We start from the raw sequence: 22,700 nt of genomic DNA, 5'->3' as shown, positions 1-22,700 counted from the left end.
GCCCCTTCTGATTAAGAACAATCGTGTTCCTTTGCCCTTCATAGACTTTACTCCTGACAGCACCGTTCCTCCACGCATCAGTTTATCCCTTGGAGCTGCTTAGTTCCTTTCACATCTGTGCCTCAACACCACTGACTTAAAAGCCCCTCTCTTTCCTTCATTTCCATCCTCACTGTTGCTCCATTTTGATCACTGTCCACCGGAAGACTCCTAAAATACCCGCTATAGTTATCCTGTCTAGCTAAGAAATGATGCTTACTGGAGCTTGGTAATGCATGCACCTTGCCAAATCAGTAGGGAGTTTTCAGTTTTAGTGATCAGCTAGAAGATCAGTAGTCTCTCGCCAACTCTTCCCAAATACTGAACTGCATATCCATTCAGTGGATAAAGCACACACGCTCAATCAGATAGGAGATGAATTTTACGGATATTATCTGCAAATCATTTTCGAATGGAGAGGTGGAAACAGTGAGAGTTGTAGGCAGGAGGCTCTGCTTGGCTGTGGTTATCTATTAAGATGAAATGAGCTGTAACAGACAGCGCTTTCCATGGAGGAGCCATTTTCATTTCCTACGTGTTTCTTTTGAAACACACTCCTACTCATTTCATGGCTGGGACTTTTGATAACGGCTGTAGTTTCACGCCACTCTGTGATAGGCTCCAATTTCACAGGGCTCAAGTCCATATGTAGTTAAACGTTAAGTGTTCAGATGATTCTGGCTCCCCGCCCATTTATTGTGACCACTTGTGATGGTAGAATACAGACGGTGAATGCTACTGTTTCTACTTAGCTGTACTGGCTTTGGGATTGTGTTGCTACACTATAATACCTGTCTTTTCCTTTCTTCCCTCCTTCCTTCCTTCTCTTCATTTTCTATTTATTCTTTTGTCCATCCTTCCCATCTCAAAATCTTCTCAAATCTAATTGCTAAAGGTCTCTCTCTCTCTCTCTCTCTCTCTCTCTCTCTCTCTCTCTCTCTCTCTCACACACACACACACACACACACACACATTTGCTTAAGCCCTTCTGTTAGTTTTTCTGGGCCCTTGCCCTACAGAGCACTCTACTTTCTGTAATTTCATCCCTGGTGGCTGACTCCCATCACACCTGGAGGTATCTGCCTCTATAATCTGCTATCACATTACTTATGAAGTTTCCATCCACCTGATAAGCGTTTCTTTCCTAGTTCCTCAGTTGATGTCTATGGATGCTACTCATTGCTTCAAAGCTCAATAAAAAATGTGTGGTGTAGGTGTTCCAATGGCCAGCATTCTGACTCCATTAGTTATGGTTACTATCTGTGACTCATGCAACTTTCCATTAAGTATTTCTATATACCTCTCATTTCTCTTTGGCTTGAAATGGTGTCAGTGGATTGGAGCTTGCCAAGTAAAGTAGGCTGGCAAGCAAACCCCAGGGATCCTCTGTCTTCCCCTTCCAAGCTGAGTTTACAAATGCACATGACCACTCTTCTTCCCAGTGATAGTTCTAGGGATCTAATTCAGATCCTTGTGCTTATAAAGCAAGCACTTTGCCATCAGAGCAATTCTCTCAGCTCCTGGATCCGGAGAACTTTGGCATGACTATCACTAAAGATGGGGCAGGACTCTTTGATGCTGTTTTGGGGCTTGGCATCCAAATGGGAAGTACTCTTCTTTATGCTGTGGATTTTAAGGTCATGTACTTGGCTCTTTGTATCCTGATGTCCCCCATTAAATTTATAACCATGTCCTGTTTATCCATGTAGCCTAGAACTCTGCCCCATCTTCTTCCTCCTAGAGACAGGTCTGTCTCTGCCCTCATTCCTGTCTCCCTTTTCTAGCACACACTCAATATGTTCATACCATGGAAAACATAGTGTGAAAAATGATTGGTCTACATAATGAAATCAGTCTGCTATTTATACACGTCTCTTTGACCTCAAAAACCCCTTATCTGCTTTATTAGTTCTCTTTTTCCATGGGTGCAAAGGAAAAATATTGAGAAGCACTTTAAATTCCATATCATGTGCATAACAAAACAGAAAGGGATAATTCTGTCTACCGTTTCCTTTTCTTGCTCTTGGATATTAATACTGTGAGAATACTAGGCTGTGTAGCAAGACTACTGAATGTAAGTTAATAACAGTTTTTGGTTTTACTGACCCCCACATTTTACTGTTAGGTTTAAATTAACCCCAATATAATTAATTAAGTACTTAATTGATGTTATTTCATTTTACTGCAAATAATTAAGAATACTTAATTACTTTAAATATTGCTTATGACAAAAGCAGAAGGTGAATTGTGGTAGTTAGAACTTAGTCATTGTGGTTCTGGGGAAAGAAGCTTCTAATGAGGCAATTAATAAATCAATCTGAAAAGTATTATTGATTTCAGATGTCTTAAACAGTGGAGTTCCCTGAGAATGTGGTATTTCCTCAATGGTCATGTAGACTTACTCTTGTAGACTAGGAAAAAATGGAACAAAAGGGTGGATAGAAGGAGGAAAGCAGAAAAGAAGAAAAGTGTACACTTTAAGTGACAGAAATATGTAATGAAACATAATTTTGTAGCATTATCTTGTCATGCCCACGACATAACACTTCCTCCAACTTATTATAGTCATTTCATGAACTAACCATCTTCACTCAATCCTATAATTCATATAGGCAGAAGCCTTGCCTTTTTGCTTGTTGTGCTGTCTAGTATAGTGCTTGACTTTGAAACATTGCAATTTATCTGTATTTATTGAATCCATGACATCATTTTATAGATTTGGCATTATTTTCTTTAAAACAAATTTTGAAAGTACAGAAGGTGTGACTGTAGAGAGCTGTTTAGTGGAGTTAGGGCCAAGGATCTAATGGTACTGAACTAAGCTTGAAGGTCAAAATCGACAGCCTGTCCCATGCTGAGTTCCAGCTTTGATTTCCTCTCAAATGATATGGTGGAGATGTCTAGGGAACTGATACCTCAATAGCTCTCCAAATGATTCCATGTTTACCCTTACGTGACAGATGAAATCGACCTACTCTACCTGATTTGACCGGAAGTTTGTGAGTGAGGAAGACTGGAAGAATGGTTAGTTCTTTGTACCATAGTATAAGGGCGTGTGCACACAAAGGACAATCCCTTAGCACTATTAGCCAACAAATAGGCACATCTTTGGCCCTCATCTACTCAGGACAACTAGGGTCTGTAAAAATAGGAGAGCATGAGTGCCTACAAATGACTTTGACTTTGTTTACATGTTTGGAGTCTACTAATAATGCGTCAGAATAATTTAGAATAAGTACTTGTTAACAAGTGACTTCTAGAACCCACTCTTTGTCTGGCCCTAGAAGGCCAAATAGATGAATCAATGAGTAAAACCAATAAAGTCCCTGTTAGAGTTGGAATCCAAAATGTGCCCCCTTTTCTGGTTATTTATTTTTTGTCAACTTGACACAAGCTAGAGTTATCTTGGAAGAGGGACCTCAGTTGAGAAAATTTTGTTGTAGAGCATTTTTTCAGTTAATGATTGATGTGGGAAGGCCCAGCCCATTGTAGGTAGAGCCATCCCTAGGCAGGCTGCCCTGAGTAGTAGAAGAAAGTGAGCTGAGGAAGTCATGGAGAATAAACCAGTAAGCAGTGTTCCTCTGTGGCTCTGTTTCAGTTCCTGCCTCCAGGTTCCCACCTTGAGTTCCTGCTTTGGCTTTCTTCAATGGACTGTGACCAGAATTTAGGCCAAATGAACTCTTTCTTTCCCAGGTTGATTTTGGTCATGGCCTCTATCACAGCAATTAAGCTAATCAACACCCCCCCAACATTCGTGCTCCAGCTGGTGGTACTATATTGGAAGACTATGGACTCATTAGGAGTTAGGGTCTAGAAGTGCATGGGCCTTTGACGTTTATAACCTGGCCACTGGTTGCTTTCTGAGCTTCCAAAATGTGAGGAGCTTTTCCATATACACACACGATTACGACCATGCCTTCCCTACCATGGTGGATTGAAATCCTCTGAAACTGTGAACCAAAACAAATCTTTCTTTGTTTGGTTAAGATGTGTGTGCGGTGTGGTCACATCTATGTGAAAGTGCTAACACAGTTCTTGTTTTCACTGATATAAAACTCTGTGGGGTGGGAGAGGGCAAGACAGGGATTAGACAGATAGATATATTATCATAAAATGTCATCGATATCCATGAGGACCACGAGAAGGAAATCAGAGCAGGTTCGTGAGCAGAGAACAATAGAGTAGGTAGAGTAGCAAGATGTGGGGCTTACACTGAAAGCAGGAGAGAGGAGAACTTTCTGACGCCTGAAGTATTAGGTTCACGAGGGAAATGATTCAGTTAGTCACCGGTGCTTGCAAGCATTTCATTCCTGAAACTAAATTCTGAAAGCTTAAACTTCATCAGTCATGTGGACGACTCTTGACCATCTTGGCCATTATCAAGCATCCAGGTGAGTGTGTTTACCAGACAGTTGGATCAAGTTTGTGACTCAGGTCAGAGAATTTAGCTCATGGTCTACATTTAGGAGTCACCAAAGTATGCATGTTTAAATGCATGGAGTTATAGGAAGTCAAGGGAGTGTGGTGTGCATAGAGAATGCAGAGGAAGAGTCCCGGAGCACGTCAGCATTGTCACCAAGAGTGTGGGAGAAGGACCTAGAAGAAAAAACAGGCAAGGGGGCAGGGAGCAACACAAGAGGTTGGGGAAATTTCGTAAAACTGGGGGTGAAGGTTAATTTTAAGGTAAAATTTTCTAAACTATTGATGACAAATGCTCCCCTAAAATGGAACCTGAGATTAACCATTGGGGTTTGTGAGTGGTTGTTTAAAACACTGGCTTTGAAATTTGCAAAAAGCTGCCCCGAAAGGTTGGCACTTCCCTGAGGTATTTCTTCTTCCTTGGAAGCGCCTCTTAGTCTTGCCTTCCCCCTCCTTTCTATGTTTTCACCTCCACCTTTGTTCCTCCCTCCTTCTCTCATCTTCACCATTCTTATGCCATGAAGCAGGCAACTGGCCCTAAGACCAAACTTGTTCTATTTTCAAGAACACCCTATCCAGGAAGGCTGAGTGCTTGCTGTCAAAATCGCAATGATACATAGGAGATTAGCATGGCCCTGCGTGAAGATGACTCGCAAATTTGAAGCATTCCATATTTTAAAAAATTATTTAAATAATTATAGAAATAGTGAAGTCTGAGCTTTGCTTCCTCATTTAATAGCACGTTCAGCTATTCATTCCTCGGGCATTGTGTGAACACTTCTTTTGCAACTGTCTTGGGAGATAGGCTTGGGAACAGGTGTTGTTCATATACAAAAATTACTTTTAAAAACTCATGCAATCAAAGCAGATAGAATTGAAGGTACTCTTGAATTGTTTTAGGAGAGAGGATGCTGATGTTTGGAAAGTGGTATTTGGCATAAACAACCTGGACCATCCGTCGGCCTTTGTGCAGACCCGCTTTGTGAAGAACATCCTGCTACATCCCCGTTATAATCGAGCGGTGGTGGACTATGACATCAGCATAGTGGAGCTGAGCGATGATATCAATGAGACAAGCTACGTCAGACCTGTCTGCTTACCCAGCCCAGAGGAGTATCTGGAACCAGATACGTACTGCTACATCACAGGCTGGGGCCACATGGGCAACAAAAGTAAGCCAGGGTCATCAGCGACGTTTGCCCTTTCAGCTCATAACGGAAAAGCACTAGGCTTCCTTGTAGGCGTTGGCTACTGTTTCCCATTGCACATGTAAATCACAGCCACACAGGGTAAAGGCTTTGACTGTGTTATGTTCTCCCTTCTAAGCCAATTGTAAACAGGAACAACCCATCGTAACACATAAACCTGCCCACCTCAGATGCGAACCTAAACCCCCTTCCCAGTAGCTCTTTCTCCAGGGAGTTCCTACCAATGTTTTGGATCTTCCATGCAAGGTGAGACTTAGCACACATCCCTGTGAGAGAGGGCAATGGTTTGGACTACCTCTTAGTGGAATTTCTCAGAAGCTGTGTGGAATAATTAGGTATTTCCATTTCTGCAGGCAAGCTACAGGATCACTTTTCAGTTCTGTAATTGATTTGTTCTTATCTGCATATACAGTGCATCCTTCTGTAAAGAAATGTGATACATATCTTACTATTTAAATTGCTTAAATTTGGCTTTATAAAAATGATTTGAAAACAAAATACATAGCAATTCTTTTTTAACCATTTAATATCAACCTCCCTAAAGGACACTTGCATGTAGTTTGACCTATTTAAAGTTTAGAATAAGAACTGAGTCAACAAAATTGTTGCCTGCAGAAGTAGGCCAGGCTTCTCAGAATGGTGGTGTACACTGGCCTTCTAGCATCTTGATATTAACCAAAGGAACACCAATTTAAAGGAACTTGTTTTCTCCTTGAAGCTTAGTCAGATAGTTTGTGAGCTGTTTCTTTTCTGTATGATTAAAAACATGATGGAAAGGAAGTGTTTATAGACATCAATGACTCTTTCAAGAAGATCTTCCTATAAGAATTTTGAAAGTAGTATTGCCTTATAATGCTACCATTCCTATTCATGCTTCTATATTAAAACCCTGATTAGTATTATAATGAAATGAGCAGAATATCCTTCACAGTATCTCTATTTGTGTTCTTTCCAATATGTATCTATATGAACTTACAGTAATAGGGTACCGTAGAGCTTACACAGCAGTGAGGGGATAGCGTGAAGAGCAGCAATGGAATTTAATCAGGAGGACCCCATTGACCTTGGCCATTCTAGTCTCTCCCCTTCCACAGAAGGAATGAGATAATCCCATAACACACAGAAGAAAAGCACAGTGGTCCAGAAGTTGCTGATGGTATGAGCCTCAGCTACCCTAGTGTGCAGTACGTGTTGCTGCTGTCTTATTATCATTGTTATCCTGATGACTTGTTAAACTTGTCCTACATCACATTTATTTTTCCTTAAATGATGAGTATTAATAGCATTGCTTTCCCTCAAGGAACAATCTGTATGATTTTTAGGATGTCCAAATAGGATTTATGAGGTTTTGCTTGAAGACAGCAACTGTTATTCTTGAAAATTTTTAAGCAAGACAGAAATCATATGTTCTGTCTATTGTAAGCGAGAAATGATATCATCCTTTTCCAATCTTTCTGCCTCAGCCTCTAGGATTAAAGGTTCGCCATCAGAACAATGGCCTCAGGAGCACATATGTGGAAAGCCCTTCCCTGTGAGGGTCGGCAGATTTTCTCTGCACCTGGAGAGCACGGCAGATGTGCTGAGCTAAAGACTCTGCCTTGTTTCCCCTCTTCATTGTAAAAGCTGATCTTTCTCCAGAGCAGATGGCAAGGGGAAACACAATCATTTCAACCCTTCTGCTACACTGGAAAAATAAGGACTTTCACCAGATGATTGCTAGTGAAAGTTCTGAATAAAAAATTTGGGTTGCAAACAAGTCTTCATCTTGAGATGATTTTTTTTCCCCAAGACAAGGTTTCTCTGTGTAACCCCAGCTGTACTGGATCTCATTCTGTAGGCTGAGGCTGGTTCCAAGCTCACAGAGATCTGCCTGCCTCTGCCCCCCAAGTTCTGGGATTAAAGTTGTGTACTACCACCACCAAGAAAGTTTTGGGAGAATGTTAAAGGGAAAGAAAGCGTTCTCTAGGTATATGAAAATATTCCTTTGTGCTTACCCTACCTTCGAGTCACCTCTATGTCCCTGTGCATCTTCTGTTTCTTCTTTTTGAATGCAGTGCCCTTTAAGCTGCAGGAAGGAGAGGTCCGCATTATCCCTCTGGAGCGGTGTCAGTCCTATTTTGACATGAAGACCATCACCAGTCGGATGATATGTGCTGGCTATGAGGCTGGCACCGTGGACTCATGCATGGTAAGCTGCCTTCTGACTGTGCCAGCAATCAGAATCCTCCATGACTGTGGTGAGCTTGTCCAGCTCCATTACAAGTCATATGTGGTCCCTCAGGAACATCTGTAGAAATCGTTTACTGCCAGAAGGAGGACAGTGGTGCCAGTCCATCTCCTTTGATCATGTTTGTGGCTAGGAAAGACTAATTAGGAGGGGCAAATGAAAACCAAAACTTTAAATCCAGTGTCTTAAGCAACAAGGGGACACCAGAGGATATTGCCAGGTATCAAAGTGAAGACATTAGGATATACATTGGCACCCGAGCTCCCACAGTGTGTGAAACGACTTGTCCCTAATGTGACCACCCTGGCATTGCTTGAGATCTTATGGTCATCATTTGATTACCAGCCTGTCAAATGCCACTGCCCTCAAGGCCAGGCAGGATGTGTGGCCACAGCAATCTGCAAAGCATGCCTCTTAGCAGTGTGGGGAAGTGTTTTTACTTTAACTTAACATTTAGCAGTTATTGTGACAAACTGTCTCTGGGGGGTCAAATGGGCAAGTAAACAAAGAAGCTGGCAAGGGAGGAACAGGTAGTGGTTTTCACACTGCTGCTCTGTTGCTTTGAAGTGATTAGACGGCTCCTCAGAGTTTAGAATTAAAGAGAGATAAACCATGTTTGTCTAATGACATTAATTAAATAATTACATAATTAAAGGGCATTTGTGATGGTTCATTTTAGAACATTTTGTGCAACTGATTTATGGGGTGTATGTATGTGTGTGAGTTGATTTTCCGTCTTGGGTAATTTCTACTTTTATAAGACCAATCCAATTTAAAGAATAACATTGAGATGATTAGTTTTGATACATCAAGGCTTTTATGACATTTTGTTATATGCAGGAAGTAACTAAGGGTCTTCAGATCTTGTGACAAGAACAAAAATCTCTTTAGAAACTAATTCTATTTTTTTAAAATCCCAGAATCCATCATGCTTACTGGAAAGTTCTGTTACAGGGTGGAAAGCAAATACCCTCCCAGGCTTATGATGAAAACCTCAGTTGAAATTTTCCAACTTGGTTAAGCTGGTTTGGGCTTTTTTGTATCTGTAAATTGATAACCCTGCCACTAGACCTCTGAAATTCTATGACTAACATCAATTGCTATCTCTTGCAGGGAGACAGTGGTGGGCCTCTGGTCTGTGAGCGACCCGGAGGACAATGGACATTATTTGGTTTAACTTCGTGGGGCTCCGTCTGCTTTTCCAAAGTCCTGGGGCCTGGAGTGTACAGCAATGTATCTTACTTTGTTGAATGGATTGAAAGACAAATGTATATCAAGACCTTTCTCCAGAAGGAATTCCAAGGATGAGCAGAGAGTCTGCCAGCAACCTACACCAAGCACGGCCCTCTTGACCATGAAGAGTGCCCTGCCAAGAGCTGTATGGATGGGCTTTTGTGGGCGGGGCACTCAACGTGCCCTGCAAGATCTCTTGTTTGCACCAGATCCGTTTTACTCAGCCTTTTTTTTTCCAGCTTTATCATTCATTAATTTCATGAATTCTTTTCAAAACACAGAGCACAGTAGGTTTTGTTCTTTCCCTAGGCTAACCTTGAATGTAGTGTGGAAGTATCAGCTCTATAGAGATGACATCTGGGGCTCTATGGTAACAAGTGATAGGAAGTTCCTTTTCGTACTGTCATGGCAAACAGATGGAGACACACTGGTGTGTGTTCAGTTTCTGTTCAAGCACAGCAGTTTAGGGGGCACCTTTCAGAACCGACCTTGGAGACTGGCTTTTAATTGATAAAAAGCCAAGATAATGTATATGCTTATGTTATTTACCAGACTCTTCTAAATAATTTGGAGAAATTATGAAAGAGAAAAGACTCACAATATTGATCTAGACAGTTGAAGTTGCAAGACAAACAGAATGTAAAATTTTCTAGCCATTAAAAGTAACACTCAGAAGTGTATTTCTGTCCCTTCTGCATTCAAATTAAGATTGTAATTTCATAGACAATCTCCATAGGACTTTCCTCGTTACCGGGGATGTTCAGTATCTATCTGTTAGATGACTGAGATTTCAACAACTAGGTCAATTCTTGTGGAAACATTTTTTTTTATTTTTTGCCTATATGAAAATGGATGAGAACCTTCTCCACTTTGGAGACAAGAAACAAACAAAAAAAACCCACCCTTCCCCCCAAAAAAAGAAAAGAGAAAAATTAAATGGTATCCCACCCACAATTAAATCTGAAAATTAGTCTGCCTATGTTCACCCAAACCAGAAATGTCACAGCAATATATTTCAAAGTGTAGCAAAATGTTGCTTGGAAAAAAACATTTTGCAATTTCCCCCTAATGATGTCTAACATCTGGTGTTGCCATTTTGCCTCATTGATAATTAAAACAAAAAAATTTAAAGTTGCTTTGAAGCACTGGGCCACTTTACACAAATTAATTTCTGAAGCAATTAGTGGGTAAAAGTATTTTTTTCCACTAAAAAGCTTCAAAAACACAAACCTTCATACATACCTAATTTAATTAGTCAGACATCAACTATGTTACATGCAAATGCCTTTTTGAACAAGCAGGATGTTCTACGAAACTTCACCAGCAACCAGACTGCCTCAGCATTCCGAACAGGGACTACCTGCAATTTTCTATGTCTGTTTTGTACTCTTTCTATGTGTCAATATAGTTCAAATCCAAAAAGTTGTCTCAACCCTTATTTTCCATGTTGCTCCTCTCTAGTCCTGGAGTTTGTTACAAAGACTGTGTAGCACTTGCACTGTGTTCACAACCGGATGAAGGTTTAAGACCATTGGTCAGTTTTGTTATAATTGTTGGTACATAATTAATGAAACACTTTTTTTAGCCTTGATGAACTCATATTCAGTAAAATATACATGTTGGAATTATTTTAAATAACTCCGAATACAATCAAAATGATATTTTTTTTTCTGGAGGCATATAGACCCCAAGTTCCTGGAAAGGGGTTATTTTTCTTCTCGCACAGGGAACCCAGTTTCCTGCCAGCCAAAATGTGCATGCTGTCTGCTGGCTCTCACAGGAGCCTGCTCTTCTAGACTATTAGCAGCTTCACCTGTAGGCTTATGAGCCACCAATAGTATTCATGGCTCCTGGAGTACCGGGAAAACATCAACCCTGCTAAGAGAACGCGAGCCATCAATGTTCGCAGCGCATTTTTGCAGGTGTTCCTACTCTTTAGAAACCTTTTATAATAAAATTATATCCCAAACCATTTATTATTGATTTTCTTGGATTCCTCAAATTCTGGTAAAATATTCAAAATATGAAAATACGCTACACCACACATGCTTTGCTGATCTGGCATAAAATTATTATTCTCTTGTTAATTCAACCTTTTAAAAACTTTACAGAGATCTCAATCTCCTTAGTCTAGGGGCCCAGGTGTTTTTCAGGCTTTTTAAATAAAAGAAAAAAATAGAACTTAATCACCAAGTAATTAAATGCATCAATACTTTCATAGCAAGATACACAAATGATTGCATCAGGTATATAAGTAGGTTCAGATTTTCCAACACATTGAGTTTGCACCTAAGTTACTAACAAAGTTGGGAGAATTTGTGAGTTATAGATGTAAGATTATAGTCCCATGACACAAACATTCAATACTTTCCTATATTCCTATGAGTAGAAAGATAATTCACATCTTGGAAATGACCTTATGCTTACTCCTTTTTAGCATATTCCTTTACTCTTTAGAATAAAACCTTTTATATGCATATGAGCATCTCTTTAATATTTATTTGGGAAGTGGTGAGCTCAAGGAATGATTTCCAGCTGCTGTGGGGATGATGAATGATCTAATATCAAGTGATTCTTTTCCCCCCGTAAACAAAGAGGTTCAAAAAGCATTCTGGCAAAGGCATGCATGCCTTATGATTTTCCTTCTCAGCTCTGGCACCAATTACAGCCGGAATCAGGGAGGAGTTATGGGAATGACGACAACTTTCAAAGAATATTATTTCTTAAATAATTTATTTAAAAAAATCTTAGGGAAGCAGAAGGCAACTTCCTTTAGTCACGTGATATTGTCATGGTTGCAAAAATGAGACTATTTAAAAAGGCCATTTAACAATAACAGGAGGGTACAGAAAGTCCAGTACAGGCAGGCAACACTAGGCCCTGAGAATAACAGCTTATAAGACTTTGCTCGAGACATTGACTTTTAGCATAGCAATTCATGGAGGGAACTCCACATGACTGGTAGGCGACAGCTTTCAGACAGATATAGAGGTTTTGAAAGTCTTCAGCAACCAGAGCACAGGACCTCACAGCGGCAAATTGACTCTGGTATAAACTAGTGTCGAGGCACTAAGTAAAGCCGGTGTCCATGATTTGTCTCAGCAGAAAATGTGCTACAGACATTTCTACCTTTGAGAGCTTTGGGATTCCCACTGAGTGTGGCTTGTATCAGCCTTGTCCCTCATCACCTTCTGTAGAGGTTACCATGCAGTTGTCAGGCGCAGTAACAGCTAGGAACTCTCAAATGGTTTCTGGCAGACTGCTTGGAAGCCGATTGTCTCATGTTGGTGTGGGTATCATCCACTTTTGAACGCGGGAAGTTGCTCACGGTCTGTAGGCTCAGCTGATTGTGTTTCATGACCTATTTGTCTGTGTCCTGATTGACAGCACCTGCATATGGGGCTCTCCTATGTCCTCTCTTAACAGCGAACAGAGCAGAAGGCAGCCGGTGCTGCCAGAAACACTGGCCCTCTTCTTTTCCTTCCCTATGAAGGCTCTGCTTCAGCACAATGCTGAAATGAGTAGACATGCCGTGTGTGTGTGTGTGTGTGTGTGTGTGTGTGTGTGTGTGTGTGTGACCAAAGGCTTCTCACAGGAAACAAAAGGCTCGTGGGGATTTGTCTTTAAATTAATGAGTTTTCCTAACAAAGCAGGTTTTTTTGCTTGTTTGGTTTGTTTTTTTGTGACAGGGTTTCTCTGTGTAACAGCCTTGGCCATCCTGCAACTCACTTTGTAGAGCAGGCTAGCCTTGAACTCAGAGATTCACCTGCCTCTACCTCTCAAGTGCTGGTTAAAGGTGTCCTGCTATAATGAGCCAGCTTTAAAAGTACTTTTTTCCCCCTTAAATTAAAATTCAGGTAGGATCTCACTTAAATCATTTTCCAAATACATGAGACTTAACTCTAAAATAAATACATTTCAAATGAATTCCCTTTGATAATGATTGCATTTATAAGACAATTGAAATTCCTTTACAAAATCTAAAAAGTTTCATAAAAACAACATATGATCCTGAATTAAATATTCCACTTCCTTGAACTCTGCCCAGGTCAAACATGATCCCCTGTTTACAAATGTGCACACCAGTATACAGTTGCAGACATGGTGTTGGGTTTTCCACACTGAACAAAATGTTGATATCCCTTGTACCGAAACACAAGCAATCCTCACTTCTGAATTCTTCAACACTTGAAAGATTACGTGCAACGCTAAGCAGGATATCCTGTGTTTTTAACATGCTGAGGGTTCGATCATCTTTGAGGCACCTGGTTCAGAGTAGCCAAGATCTAGCACAGTCTCACATGTAGGGAAGTTTTCTGGCTCAATGGCACATGCTGTTGCTGGCTTCATGGCAAGGGCAGCAGAAGGACCAGGCGCAGGTCTCTCTGACTCAGCAGCTGGTGGGGTGGCATACTTGGATGCCACTTGATTGGTCTTTGCAGTCCCTGCCCACTTCTTGAGAGCTTCCGCCCTCTCCTCTGGAGCTAGTCTGTCAAAGTACTTGGCTCTCAGAATGGGAGATGGAAACACGGATCCCTGAAGAACTCGGTATAGAAACCTAGATTACAAAAAATACCACAGAATTATGTTACTTCCATTGCATCATGGGAGCCGATGGAAATAGTAACCAGTCAAAAGGAAGTAAAAGAGTCTGGCAGGCACTTGGCTTCTGAGATAGCGTAACTAAGCTATAAATGGAGATTAAAATAATTTTAAACCTGGCATGGGGGATGAGCCTCTATAATCCCGACACTTGGAAGGTTAAATTGGAGGGATAGCCATGAGTACAAAGCCAGCTTAAGCTTGACAGTGAGTTCCAGGTCTGCTTGGACTATTAGGCAAGACCATGATTTTAAAACTTAGCAACTAAAAATATTTAATAAATTAATATTTGTAAAGCAAGCAGCAAGAATTCTCTATGCTTGCCAAATAAGCATAAAGGCCCCCCTCTTCTATTGTTACAAATGACAATAAATTGCGACACAAGTTCTGTGGGGGAAAGCATTCAAAGCACAGAAGATTCTTCTACATAAGTGAAGGAAGATGGCTCCTGTTAGCAGATCCATAGCCCTGGCCCACAGGAAGCTCCTGGTGGCCTGAGACAGATGATGCTCACTATAACAATATAATAGGGGAGTCTTTAGTCAGTGACAAGGCTATGAGGGGTTTGCTCTCCCACCTTGCCATTCGTGGATGAAGCATCAAAATTTCATCCTCGGATAAGAATTACCAAACCTGCTAGTACCTTGATGTGGAACCGCCAGAGCTCTGAGTTAGTACATTTCTGTTTGTGAGTTACCTAGTTTAGGCATCTATGATATCTGTAAAACACAGATCAAAGCAAGGGCTCCGGGGATGGCAAAGTGAATGAGAGGTCACGGTCGGTTCTTGGATAATCCCGTGAGGCAAAGTTTCTTTCTTCCTGTGAACTGTCAATCAGATTGGACTTCTCCATGCTAGAGAAATATATGTTTTCACTTGCTTAATCTAGTCCTGTTCTATGGTAAAACTGAAACCAATATTTAGCATGTCGCTGATTTCCTCACTGCTGAGCTAGGTGGTCTGTCATTCATTCTTAGTGGTTACCTGAAACCATGTACTTAATTCTCTTAAGGAAAAAACCCAATTACACACCTGGGCAGAAGAGCTATGCAGGTTGTAAGAACACAAACTAAGTAGAACACTGGGTCCAGCATGTGCTTCTGCATAATCCAGTAGGGGTTGGATGGTGGGTTACAAGTCACACACAAGGCTCCGAAAGCCAAGGCAAAGAAAAAGTAGGACAAGATGCTCCCTACCATGACCAGCATGTGGATCCAAGTCTGCAAGACAAGAAGGGCCAGGAAAGGAGATGCTTACTGGTGGCGTATTGCAACCTAGCAAAACCTGCTCTAATAAAGAAACAGTACAATAAACTCTGAGTTTTACAGACCTTACCACATAAGACACAAGATACCAAGGGCAAAAGGGAAGGGCATCATCATTCATGAGTGGCTCATGCCACTGTTTGAATTCTACAAAATTAAGTGTCAATGGGCCATTCTGTTGACTGGTTTGGTGTGTATTCTCCACCACAAGGAGGTGTTTGGATTTTCTTTTCCTTTCTTTCTTTCTTTCTTTCTTTCTTTCTTTCTTTCTTTCTTTCTTTCTTTCTTTCTTTCTTTCGTTGTCACTCATTGATCCGCTTACAGAATTACCTTAATTCAGTAATCTTCAAACTTCAGTAATTCACATACACACAGTAGGCATTACATTCTCTCGGCCATACTCTTACTCTCCCTTAGTCAGCATTCAAGTGGGTTGCATCTCTCTACTCCCTTTGGATGAAACAAAGTCCAATGAATGGGAAGGGCTGTTTAGAACTCTCAGGGTAGACACTTGTAAGAGCTGCTGAGCCTTCTTCCCGGCTACCTGGGCAGTACACGCCATCCCCACAGTGTGTATGCTGTTGGTGTGTATACACTGTATTTGTAAATCTCTTTTCTAGGCCTGTGATTTTCAGATAAGACCCAACTCACTCTTATTTCATTTCCAATTATGCAAAGCATTTCCCCACAGCACGTGCCTTCACAGAGTCACAAAGATTGTTCATATTTTATAAAATGTAGAAACTGCTCAGAAAGTGTTGGTTAACTCCTTTCTTAAAAATGGCATACCCCAGAACAATGGGTCCCTTCCCTTCCTCCCTCCCTCCCTCTCTCCCTCCCTTGCTACCTTCTTTTCTTATATGTTTTTCTTGCTCAAATGCCCCCCTTCTATCTGAGTACTACTCTAGTCTCTTTCCTCTGGTTTTGTGAAAGTGAGATCGTGACGTCACAGCCCACCTTTGTAAATGAGTTGGCCTAAGAAAATGAATGTGGAAAACACTGGGTAAAAGTGCCTAAGAAGTGGGAGGTGACCACAGCACAGTGAGAAAGAATGTGAAGGACATGTGTTTCAGGAGCTCCACATGGCTGACTCTGGAAAAGACCCTGCAAAATCTATGCACTCTGCTAGGATATCATGCGGCAGGAGGGACGCTTCTCTAAGAAACACTCCTGTGGACTCTGGAAAAGACCCTGCAAAATCTATGCACTCTGCTAGGATATCATGCGGCAGGAGGGACGCTTCTCTAAGAAACACTCCTGTGGAGACACTACTGAGTTTTTAGCCTTCATGCCCCTTCGCGGAGAGAACACCCAACACTGAGCACAGTGCTGGCCACACACTCCTCTCATGCTGAAGCCTGTAGCTAAGGCCAGGGAGACGGGATTCCAGCAGCAGCAGCTAGGACGGTAGCACAGTGAGACAGGAGAAGAAGAAAATGCACGCAGTGGGGTTCAGACCAGTGTGTATCCTGGCGAGTGCATCTGTTCATTTCTGCTCTCGGGCCCTCCACTGACTCCTTGAGATCTTGTTTGTTGAACCATGGTTCCTCAATATAATTTTAAGAACATTTCTACTTGCTTATGTTATCCAGAATGGACTGCTGTTTCTTCCAACCAGGGAACCCCAACTGGCATACCTAACGTGTCAGTTCCTCTGGAACATACAGATGTTAGAGCCTGTGGCATGTCTTTTCGGAGAACCAAAAGTATCTCTAACAATGATTTAAAAGTTAAGTAGATGCCCAGGTGAGACCAAACATTATAGTTTTTTAATTTGGTTTGGCTGATCTGGTATTTGCATACACTAACATTTTATTACATTTGGGGCTTAGGATTTAGTTATAGATCATTACACATAAGCAAAGCAAATGATGCCAAAAATAAATATTTGGTCCTACTTTATAACCTGTTAAAAATAATTTGATAATATAGCATTGTATATCTTGAACCATAGCTTCATTCAGCGAGTTCCTGTTTGAAATCCATTTACCTTGAGGATAAATAAACTCCCAAGGTGGTCAGGTGCCTAGCTACTCACCCATGTTGGTTTTTTGAACACTTTCTCTAAGTCAGTCTTAGCTCTCACAATGGTTTACATGGCGCGCAAAACAGGCATGAACCTTGACCTCACACAGATTATAGTTTGATGCAGAAGATAAACCTGAATCAGGTAACTCTATAATGAAATGAATAACTATAAATTATGTTTAATCTTATGAACAAAAGCAAGAGAATAAAATGAGGTAACAGGTGATTACAAAAGGGTCTAGAGGCAAGGAGTGCTTGCTAACGCACACGATGATCTAAAGGAATATTCTGAAGTTGGTAAAGATTCATGAATACAAGGGAAATCTAAGAAGTATCTCTACTAATAGACAACAGGAAGTAGCAAGGTTCCGATGTGATAATGAACTCAATGCATCTGGGAAGCTGAGAAAGGAAGAAGGTGGGGCCAGCAAATGAGGTAGGGCACAGGTTAGGAGTCTCCCTGTGTGAGACTAGATAGAAGAGCTTTACTGGGCTTTTCAAGTCCACCCTAAGCATAAGAAGAAGATATAAAGGATCTCTGCCCAAAGAAATAAAAACATTTTGCATTATCACGGGGCATAAAGTCCTCATTTATTAAGTTAACAGAGTGAGGGTATGGCACAGAAGGTCAATGACTCTAGTGCAAAGGCATCCGCTTCGTCTAAAAGCCTACTATGCACAGCTGGTGTTTCCTGCCCCCTGACTCAGGTCTATGAAGTACTTACCAAACAAAGACACACTCAGGGGCTTTTCCCTTTTCCTGCACTCAGCGTCAGGGGACCCAGTGACCCTCAACTTTACACAGAATGACCATTTTTCTACAGGGCCATGACTCTTAGCAGACCTGAGCTTCCAGCCACAGAGGGCTTGGCAGGCCCACTGCTAACAGAACACCGCCCCCACCCCCAGGGAGAGGGGAAGCACTCACCAAACTCTTGCTTTCGATCACCAGATGGAGGAGAATGATGAACAGAGCTGATGTGTTCAGGGGGTTCCCAAACGTAAAGATGTCGATGTCAGAGCCCAGGTAGGCCTACACGGAGAGGACAGCAGGGGGTGAGTGTGAGGGCTGTACACACTTGGTGCGTGACACCACTGTATCATCGACAGCAGGGGTGAGTGTGAGGGCTGTACACACTTGGTCCGTGACACCACTGTATCGACAGCAGCAGGTGAGTGTGAGGGCTGTACACACGTGGTGCGTGACACCACTGTCCCGACAGCAGGGGTGAGTGTGAGGGCTGTACACACTTGGTGTGTGACACCACTGTACCGACAGCTCAGATGTGGCCTGCGCAGTCTCTACAAGTAATTCAGTTAACCGACTGGCCACTTAGGAAAAACGAACATTCTCAGAAAAGAGACGGACTCTCCCGCATATGCTCTCTGTCTACATTTTGAACTTTTAGGTGGGATATCCCTCTTCATTCAGAATCACCATTGATCTTTCTGGAAGTTTTTGTTCATGCTTTCAGCTCCAAAAGGCACACAAACGCATCGAATATGTTCCACTTAGGAAACCACGGAAGCCGCAGTTGTAACTACCCTACACTGATTACTTCTAGGTAAGTATCCCGTCCCTCTCACCGATGCTTCTTCAAGACCTTATTCTGGTTCTCAAATGATCCAGTTCTCTGTTCTCCCAGTATCTTTTTCTGAAGGCGCTTTCAGCTGCTTTGTCTGAATTCTCATACAGAGCAATATAGCGAGACTATGCAAGCGAGCTAATTCAGGTGACTTCATCTGAACAGGGCACAGAAACTGTCAAGCTAGTGAGAATCCCTGTTTTTACTCCCAGTGCCGTACTCTGTCGACACAATCTGTCATCACAGCGTGCTTCTTTCTGGAAGGAACAAGGCGCAGACAGCTGCACCGGTTCTCCTGCGCTTGGTGCCAGTCTAAACTTTTAAGATGATCTTTTACATATTCTTTGCTTGGTTCGTTCCTTCTTAACTTATCTGTAAAAGGTGGTTTTAATAAGGACTTAATAAGTCCTGAAGACATTCCTTAAAGGTACTTAAATTTAACATTCTGAGTCTTAGCTTGATAGAATTAGCCCAATACTCACTGATAGAAGCGCTTCTTTTTCTGATCTTGCTCAATGATTTTTTTTGGCTAATTTATTTATATGGACAGAATTTAAATTTTATTTAAGCCACTGACGAAACTTAGTAGACAGCTGAGTGTTAATAAGAGACCCAAGAGAAATCAAGTAGGTACATAATTGAACCCATTACCTAACATTCTATGAGAGGTTACATATATCAGTTAGCTAACAGTCGATGGAAAGCAATGTATGCAGAAACACCATTAATTCATGAATGGCAAATACACAGACAAACAAAGACTTACAAAGTAAGGCACAAAAAAGCAGACCAGACTTTGATAGAAGGCATCCAGCAAGGTGATCCAGAACGTGAGAGGTACGTATGCCTGGAAATGAAACACATGTTGGAGAGGAAGCAAAATTAACAAGGATCAGAGCAAAACAATAACCTGCTGGTCCTTGGGTCTCATTTCATAGAGCATGGTAGAAGAATGCAGGCAGCGAGCTAAGTCATGTTTGCTGCTGAATGTGGCAGGAAAATTACCAAACCACAGGAACTCTTATTTAACTTACTTGATCTATTTTTTTAAAAAAAATCTAACTTTATTTTTAGCTTTTTGAGGGTTTTTCACAATGATTTCCAGAGTGGCTGGAGCAGTTTTCAATCCCATAAACAGTGACTGAAGGTTCCCTTTTTCCTCGAACCCTCTCCAACATCCGCTGTCAACTCTTTTGTTGCTCTTAGCCATTCTGACTTGGGTAAGACATATAAATGCATATATGTATGTGTGCATATATGTATATATGTAACAATAACAACTAGAGAAAAAGAGGTCATGATTTTGAGAGGGGGTGGGAATGGGAAAACTGGAAGGAGGAAAAGGAAGGAGAAAATAATTATATTTTAATTAAAAACATAAAATTTATTTTATCATGGATCAACATGTATGTATTCATGCATGTGCGTTCATGTGTGTTGCTTGCATATGTGTGGACAAGCATGAGTGTTTGTGTATGTGCATTTGTGTACCTGAATACATGTGTTTGTGTGTGTATGTGTGTGTGCTTGTGTGCACAGTGTGTGTGTATGTGTGTGTGTATTTGTGTGTGCTACTTCTGCATGGGACTGATTGAACTACTGGTCACACATGTCAAATATGTAACTCTGTTACTGACCTACATCCATAAGTCCTTCTGGATCTAGTAAATACCTGAAGCATATCTAGCTCTGTCCACTGACCAGAAAGTACTATTCAAAAACCTAAACAAATCCAGCACTTTTATCTTTACTTACTCTCTTCCCACCTCCTCGCCCGTTGCCATCAGATCTGTTTATGAATGGCTGGATAGTCACCTTAATTGACTTCTATGCTTTTCTTTGTAGCCCTCAACCCAATCTTCCCGTATGTTATACTGTGAATATAAAATCTCCTCCAATCATCTTACACTTTCAAACTTGGTCGCAGCTGCTGGCACTGTTTGAGAAGTTTTGGAATCTAGGAGTGGGGCCTGGCTGGCAGAAGTAGGTCAAGTCAGCTCTTGTTGCCTGCCCAAGGGCGGAGTCTTTGCCTCTCCCTGTAGGTTTGTACCCCACCCCTGTTCCTCCCTCCTTCTCATCCCTTATAATGTGGTCAGACAGACAGACACACACACACACACAAAAAAAAAAACAACTGTAAGGTAAAATAAACCCTTCCTCACTTCATAGGCTCTGTCAGGTATTGGGTTATAATAATGAGAACAGTGTAAAAAAAAAGCTACAGAGCTAGCAGAAAGAACTAAAATCATCAGGGAAGTGCAGATTAAAACCAATTTTTGATTCTATTTCACATTAGTAAGTGGCCATGAGCAGGAATACAAATACAACAGACGGTGGAGGGACTATGGGGAGAGGGTATCCTTATTCACTGTGGGCTGGGTTCTAAAGCCGTGCATCCACTTTACAAATCAGGTTTGAGGTCTCTCAGAAAGCTAGAAATAGAACAAGTCTATGGCCCAGCTTTAGAACTCCCGGGGAAACCCCCAAGGACTTTACATCATACTTCAGAAACACGTGCAAGCCCATGTTTATAGCTGCTGTATTTACAAGAGCTAGAACACAGAACTAGCCTAGATGTTCACTGGCGACAGATAACGAAAATATGTGGTCCATGTCCACAGTGAACATTGCTCAGCTGTAAAGAGAAACAAAATCGTACCATTTGCAGGCAAATGGATGGGACTTCAAAAATTATACTCAGAGAGGCCACTCAGGCTCAGAAGGACAAATGCCACACGCTCTCTCTCCTGCGGTTTCTAGTGTTGACTCTTGTTTTGTGGGATTAACTTGGAATACATGTGGAACCACCTTTTCCTCACGTGTCTATACTGGAACTCTGCCCACAAGATTGTGCTTTATCAGACTGGTTAGCTTACCAGAACACGGTGTGCAAAGAAATGACTGCAGATTCAAGGGCTGGAAGCACTGAGCTCAGTTCTCCCCAGAACAAGATGGACTTAGTCTCAGCCTATACAAACTGGCCTTTGAGACCCTCCTGTAACACATTGGTCTCCTCTCCACGCCTTTCCCAGAGGACAAGGGATTTCGGGGGCCGGAGGTGCAGGACCATGTTCAATGGCTCCTACCATACCTTCGGGCATCTGGGCTTTAAAGTACAAGGCACACTGGATGGTTTTAGGGAAGCTCACATAGAAGCTCATGGTTTGTGTGGTCTGTGCTAGTAAAGGGTTCTGCAGATCTCCCTCCTCCTGCAATCTGAGTGTGAGACTCTGCTTTGTTGTCAGGTGTGGACACTGAAGCAGCCACCTCTTCAGAGATGCTCTTAAGTCAAAATAAAGTTTAAGGAAAGAAAAGCATCATTTAGAATCCTTTCATCAAATTTATATTTCCAGCCTGACTGTTTGAAATAAAAATACTGAGTTCTTTTTTTTTTTTTCTTTTTTAGATTTTCGAGACAGGGTTTCTCCGTAGCTTTTTGGTTCCTGTCCTGGAATTAGCTCTTGTAGACCAGGCTGGCCTCGAACTCACAGAGATCCCCCTGCCTCTGCCTCCCGAGTGCTGGGATTAAAGGCGTGCGCCACCACCGCCCAGCCAAAATACTGAGTTCTTTTTTTTTTTTTCTTAATGCGGCTGGAAACGCTATATCTCCTTAGTTATCTCCTTAGTCCTACAGATTTTCCAGAAGGTAAACAAACTGAACCGTGGCAAGGTAAAACAAAGTCACACAGTAGAGACTCAGAATGCTAACACTCCATTATTCCCAACCCATGATGATCTGTGTTAATGTCTTCACGGCAGACCTCGGGGACCAGCACACAGATTTCTGACTGCTAATCTCACTCTGCTCTGTCCAGTGTTTCCACAGAGAACCTTCCCACCCACCCATCTGCTCCAGCTATGTCCCTGGGAATGACACATGCCCCAGGACTGGGCAAGAAGAAGACATTTCTAGCTTTGGTGATTAGTACCAGAGTTGGTGAATGACAAGCTAACACATCAAAGGTAGACATTTATAATTGCTTAGAGGAAAATATGCTGATCCCACTGCCCTGGATTTTGCAGCTGTGTGTGTTAATACATTTCTCTTTTACATCAGGTTAGCCTGGGCCATTTCTTTTCTTGTTTTTTTTTT

General features: G+C 41.7%; 2 protein-coding genes and 1 pseudogene across 3 annotated transcripts in view; 2 read left to right on the top strand and 1 right to left on the bottom strand.

Moving 5' to 3' along the window:
- The window catches only part of Corin (corin, serine peptidase), a 186,708-nt gene extending 175,107 nt beyond the window's left edge, over positions 1-11,601 (top strand). For both annotated transcript variants that reach the window (XM_005359323.2, XM_005359322.2), the window contains exons 20-22: positions 5,359-5,630; positions 7,721-7,854; positions 9,007-11,601. In XM_005359323.2, coding sequence (XP_005359380.1) covers positions 5,359-5,630; positions 7,721-7,854; positions 9,007-9,201 — 601 coding nt within the window. In that variant the 3' untranslated portion in view covers positions 9,202-11,601. The remainder of the gene's footprint in view (positions 1-5,358; positions 5,631-7,720; positions 7,855-9,006) is intronic.
- Positions 5,041-5,136, top strand: LOC113457535 (annotated as a pseudogene).
- A 241-nt stretch (positions 11,602-11,842) lies between the features above and the next one.
- The window catches only part of Atp10d (ATPase phospholipid transporting 10D (putative)), a 62,518-nt gene continuing 51,660 nt past the window's right edge, over positions 11,843-22,700 (bottom strand). The window contains exons 19-22 of the mRNA XM_013350823.2: positions 19,374-19,454; positions 17,950-18,054; positions 14,761-14,948; positions 11,843-13,684 (exon numbers count right to left, since the gene is read on the bottom strand). Coding sequence (XP_013206277.1) covers positions 13,357-13,684; positions 14,761-14,948; positions 17,950-18,054; positions 19,374-19,454 — 702 coding nt within the window. The 3' untranslated portion in view covers positions 11,843-13,356. The remainder of the gene's footprint in view (positions 13,685-14,760; positions 14,949-17,949; positions 18,055-19,373; positions 19,455-22,700) is intronic.

Source organism: Microtus ochrogaster, linkage group LG1 (assembly GCF_000317375.1).
Source record: "Microtus ochrogaster isolate Prairie Vole_2 linkage group LG1, MicOch1.0, whole genome shotgun sequence".
Classification (NCBI taxonomy): domain Eukaryota; kingdom Metazoa; phylum Chordata; class Mammalia; order Rodentia; family Cricetidae; genus Microtus; species Microtus ochrogaster.
This window is presented reverse-complemented; position numbering and strand designations above follow the sequence as displayed.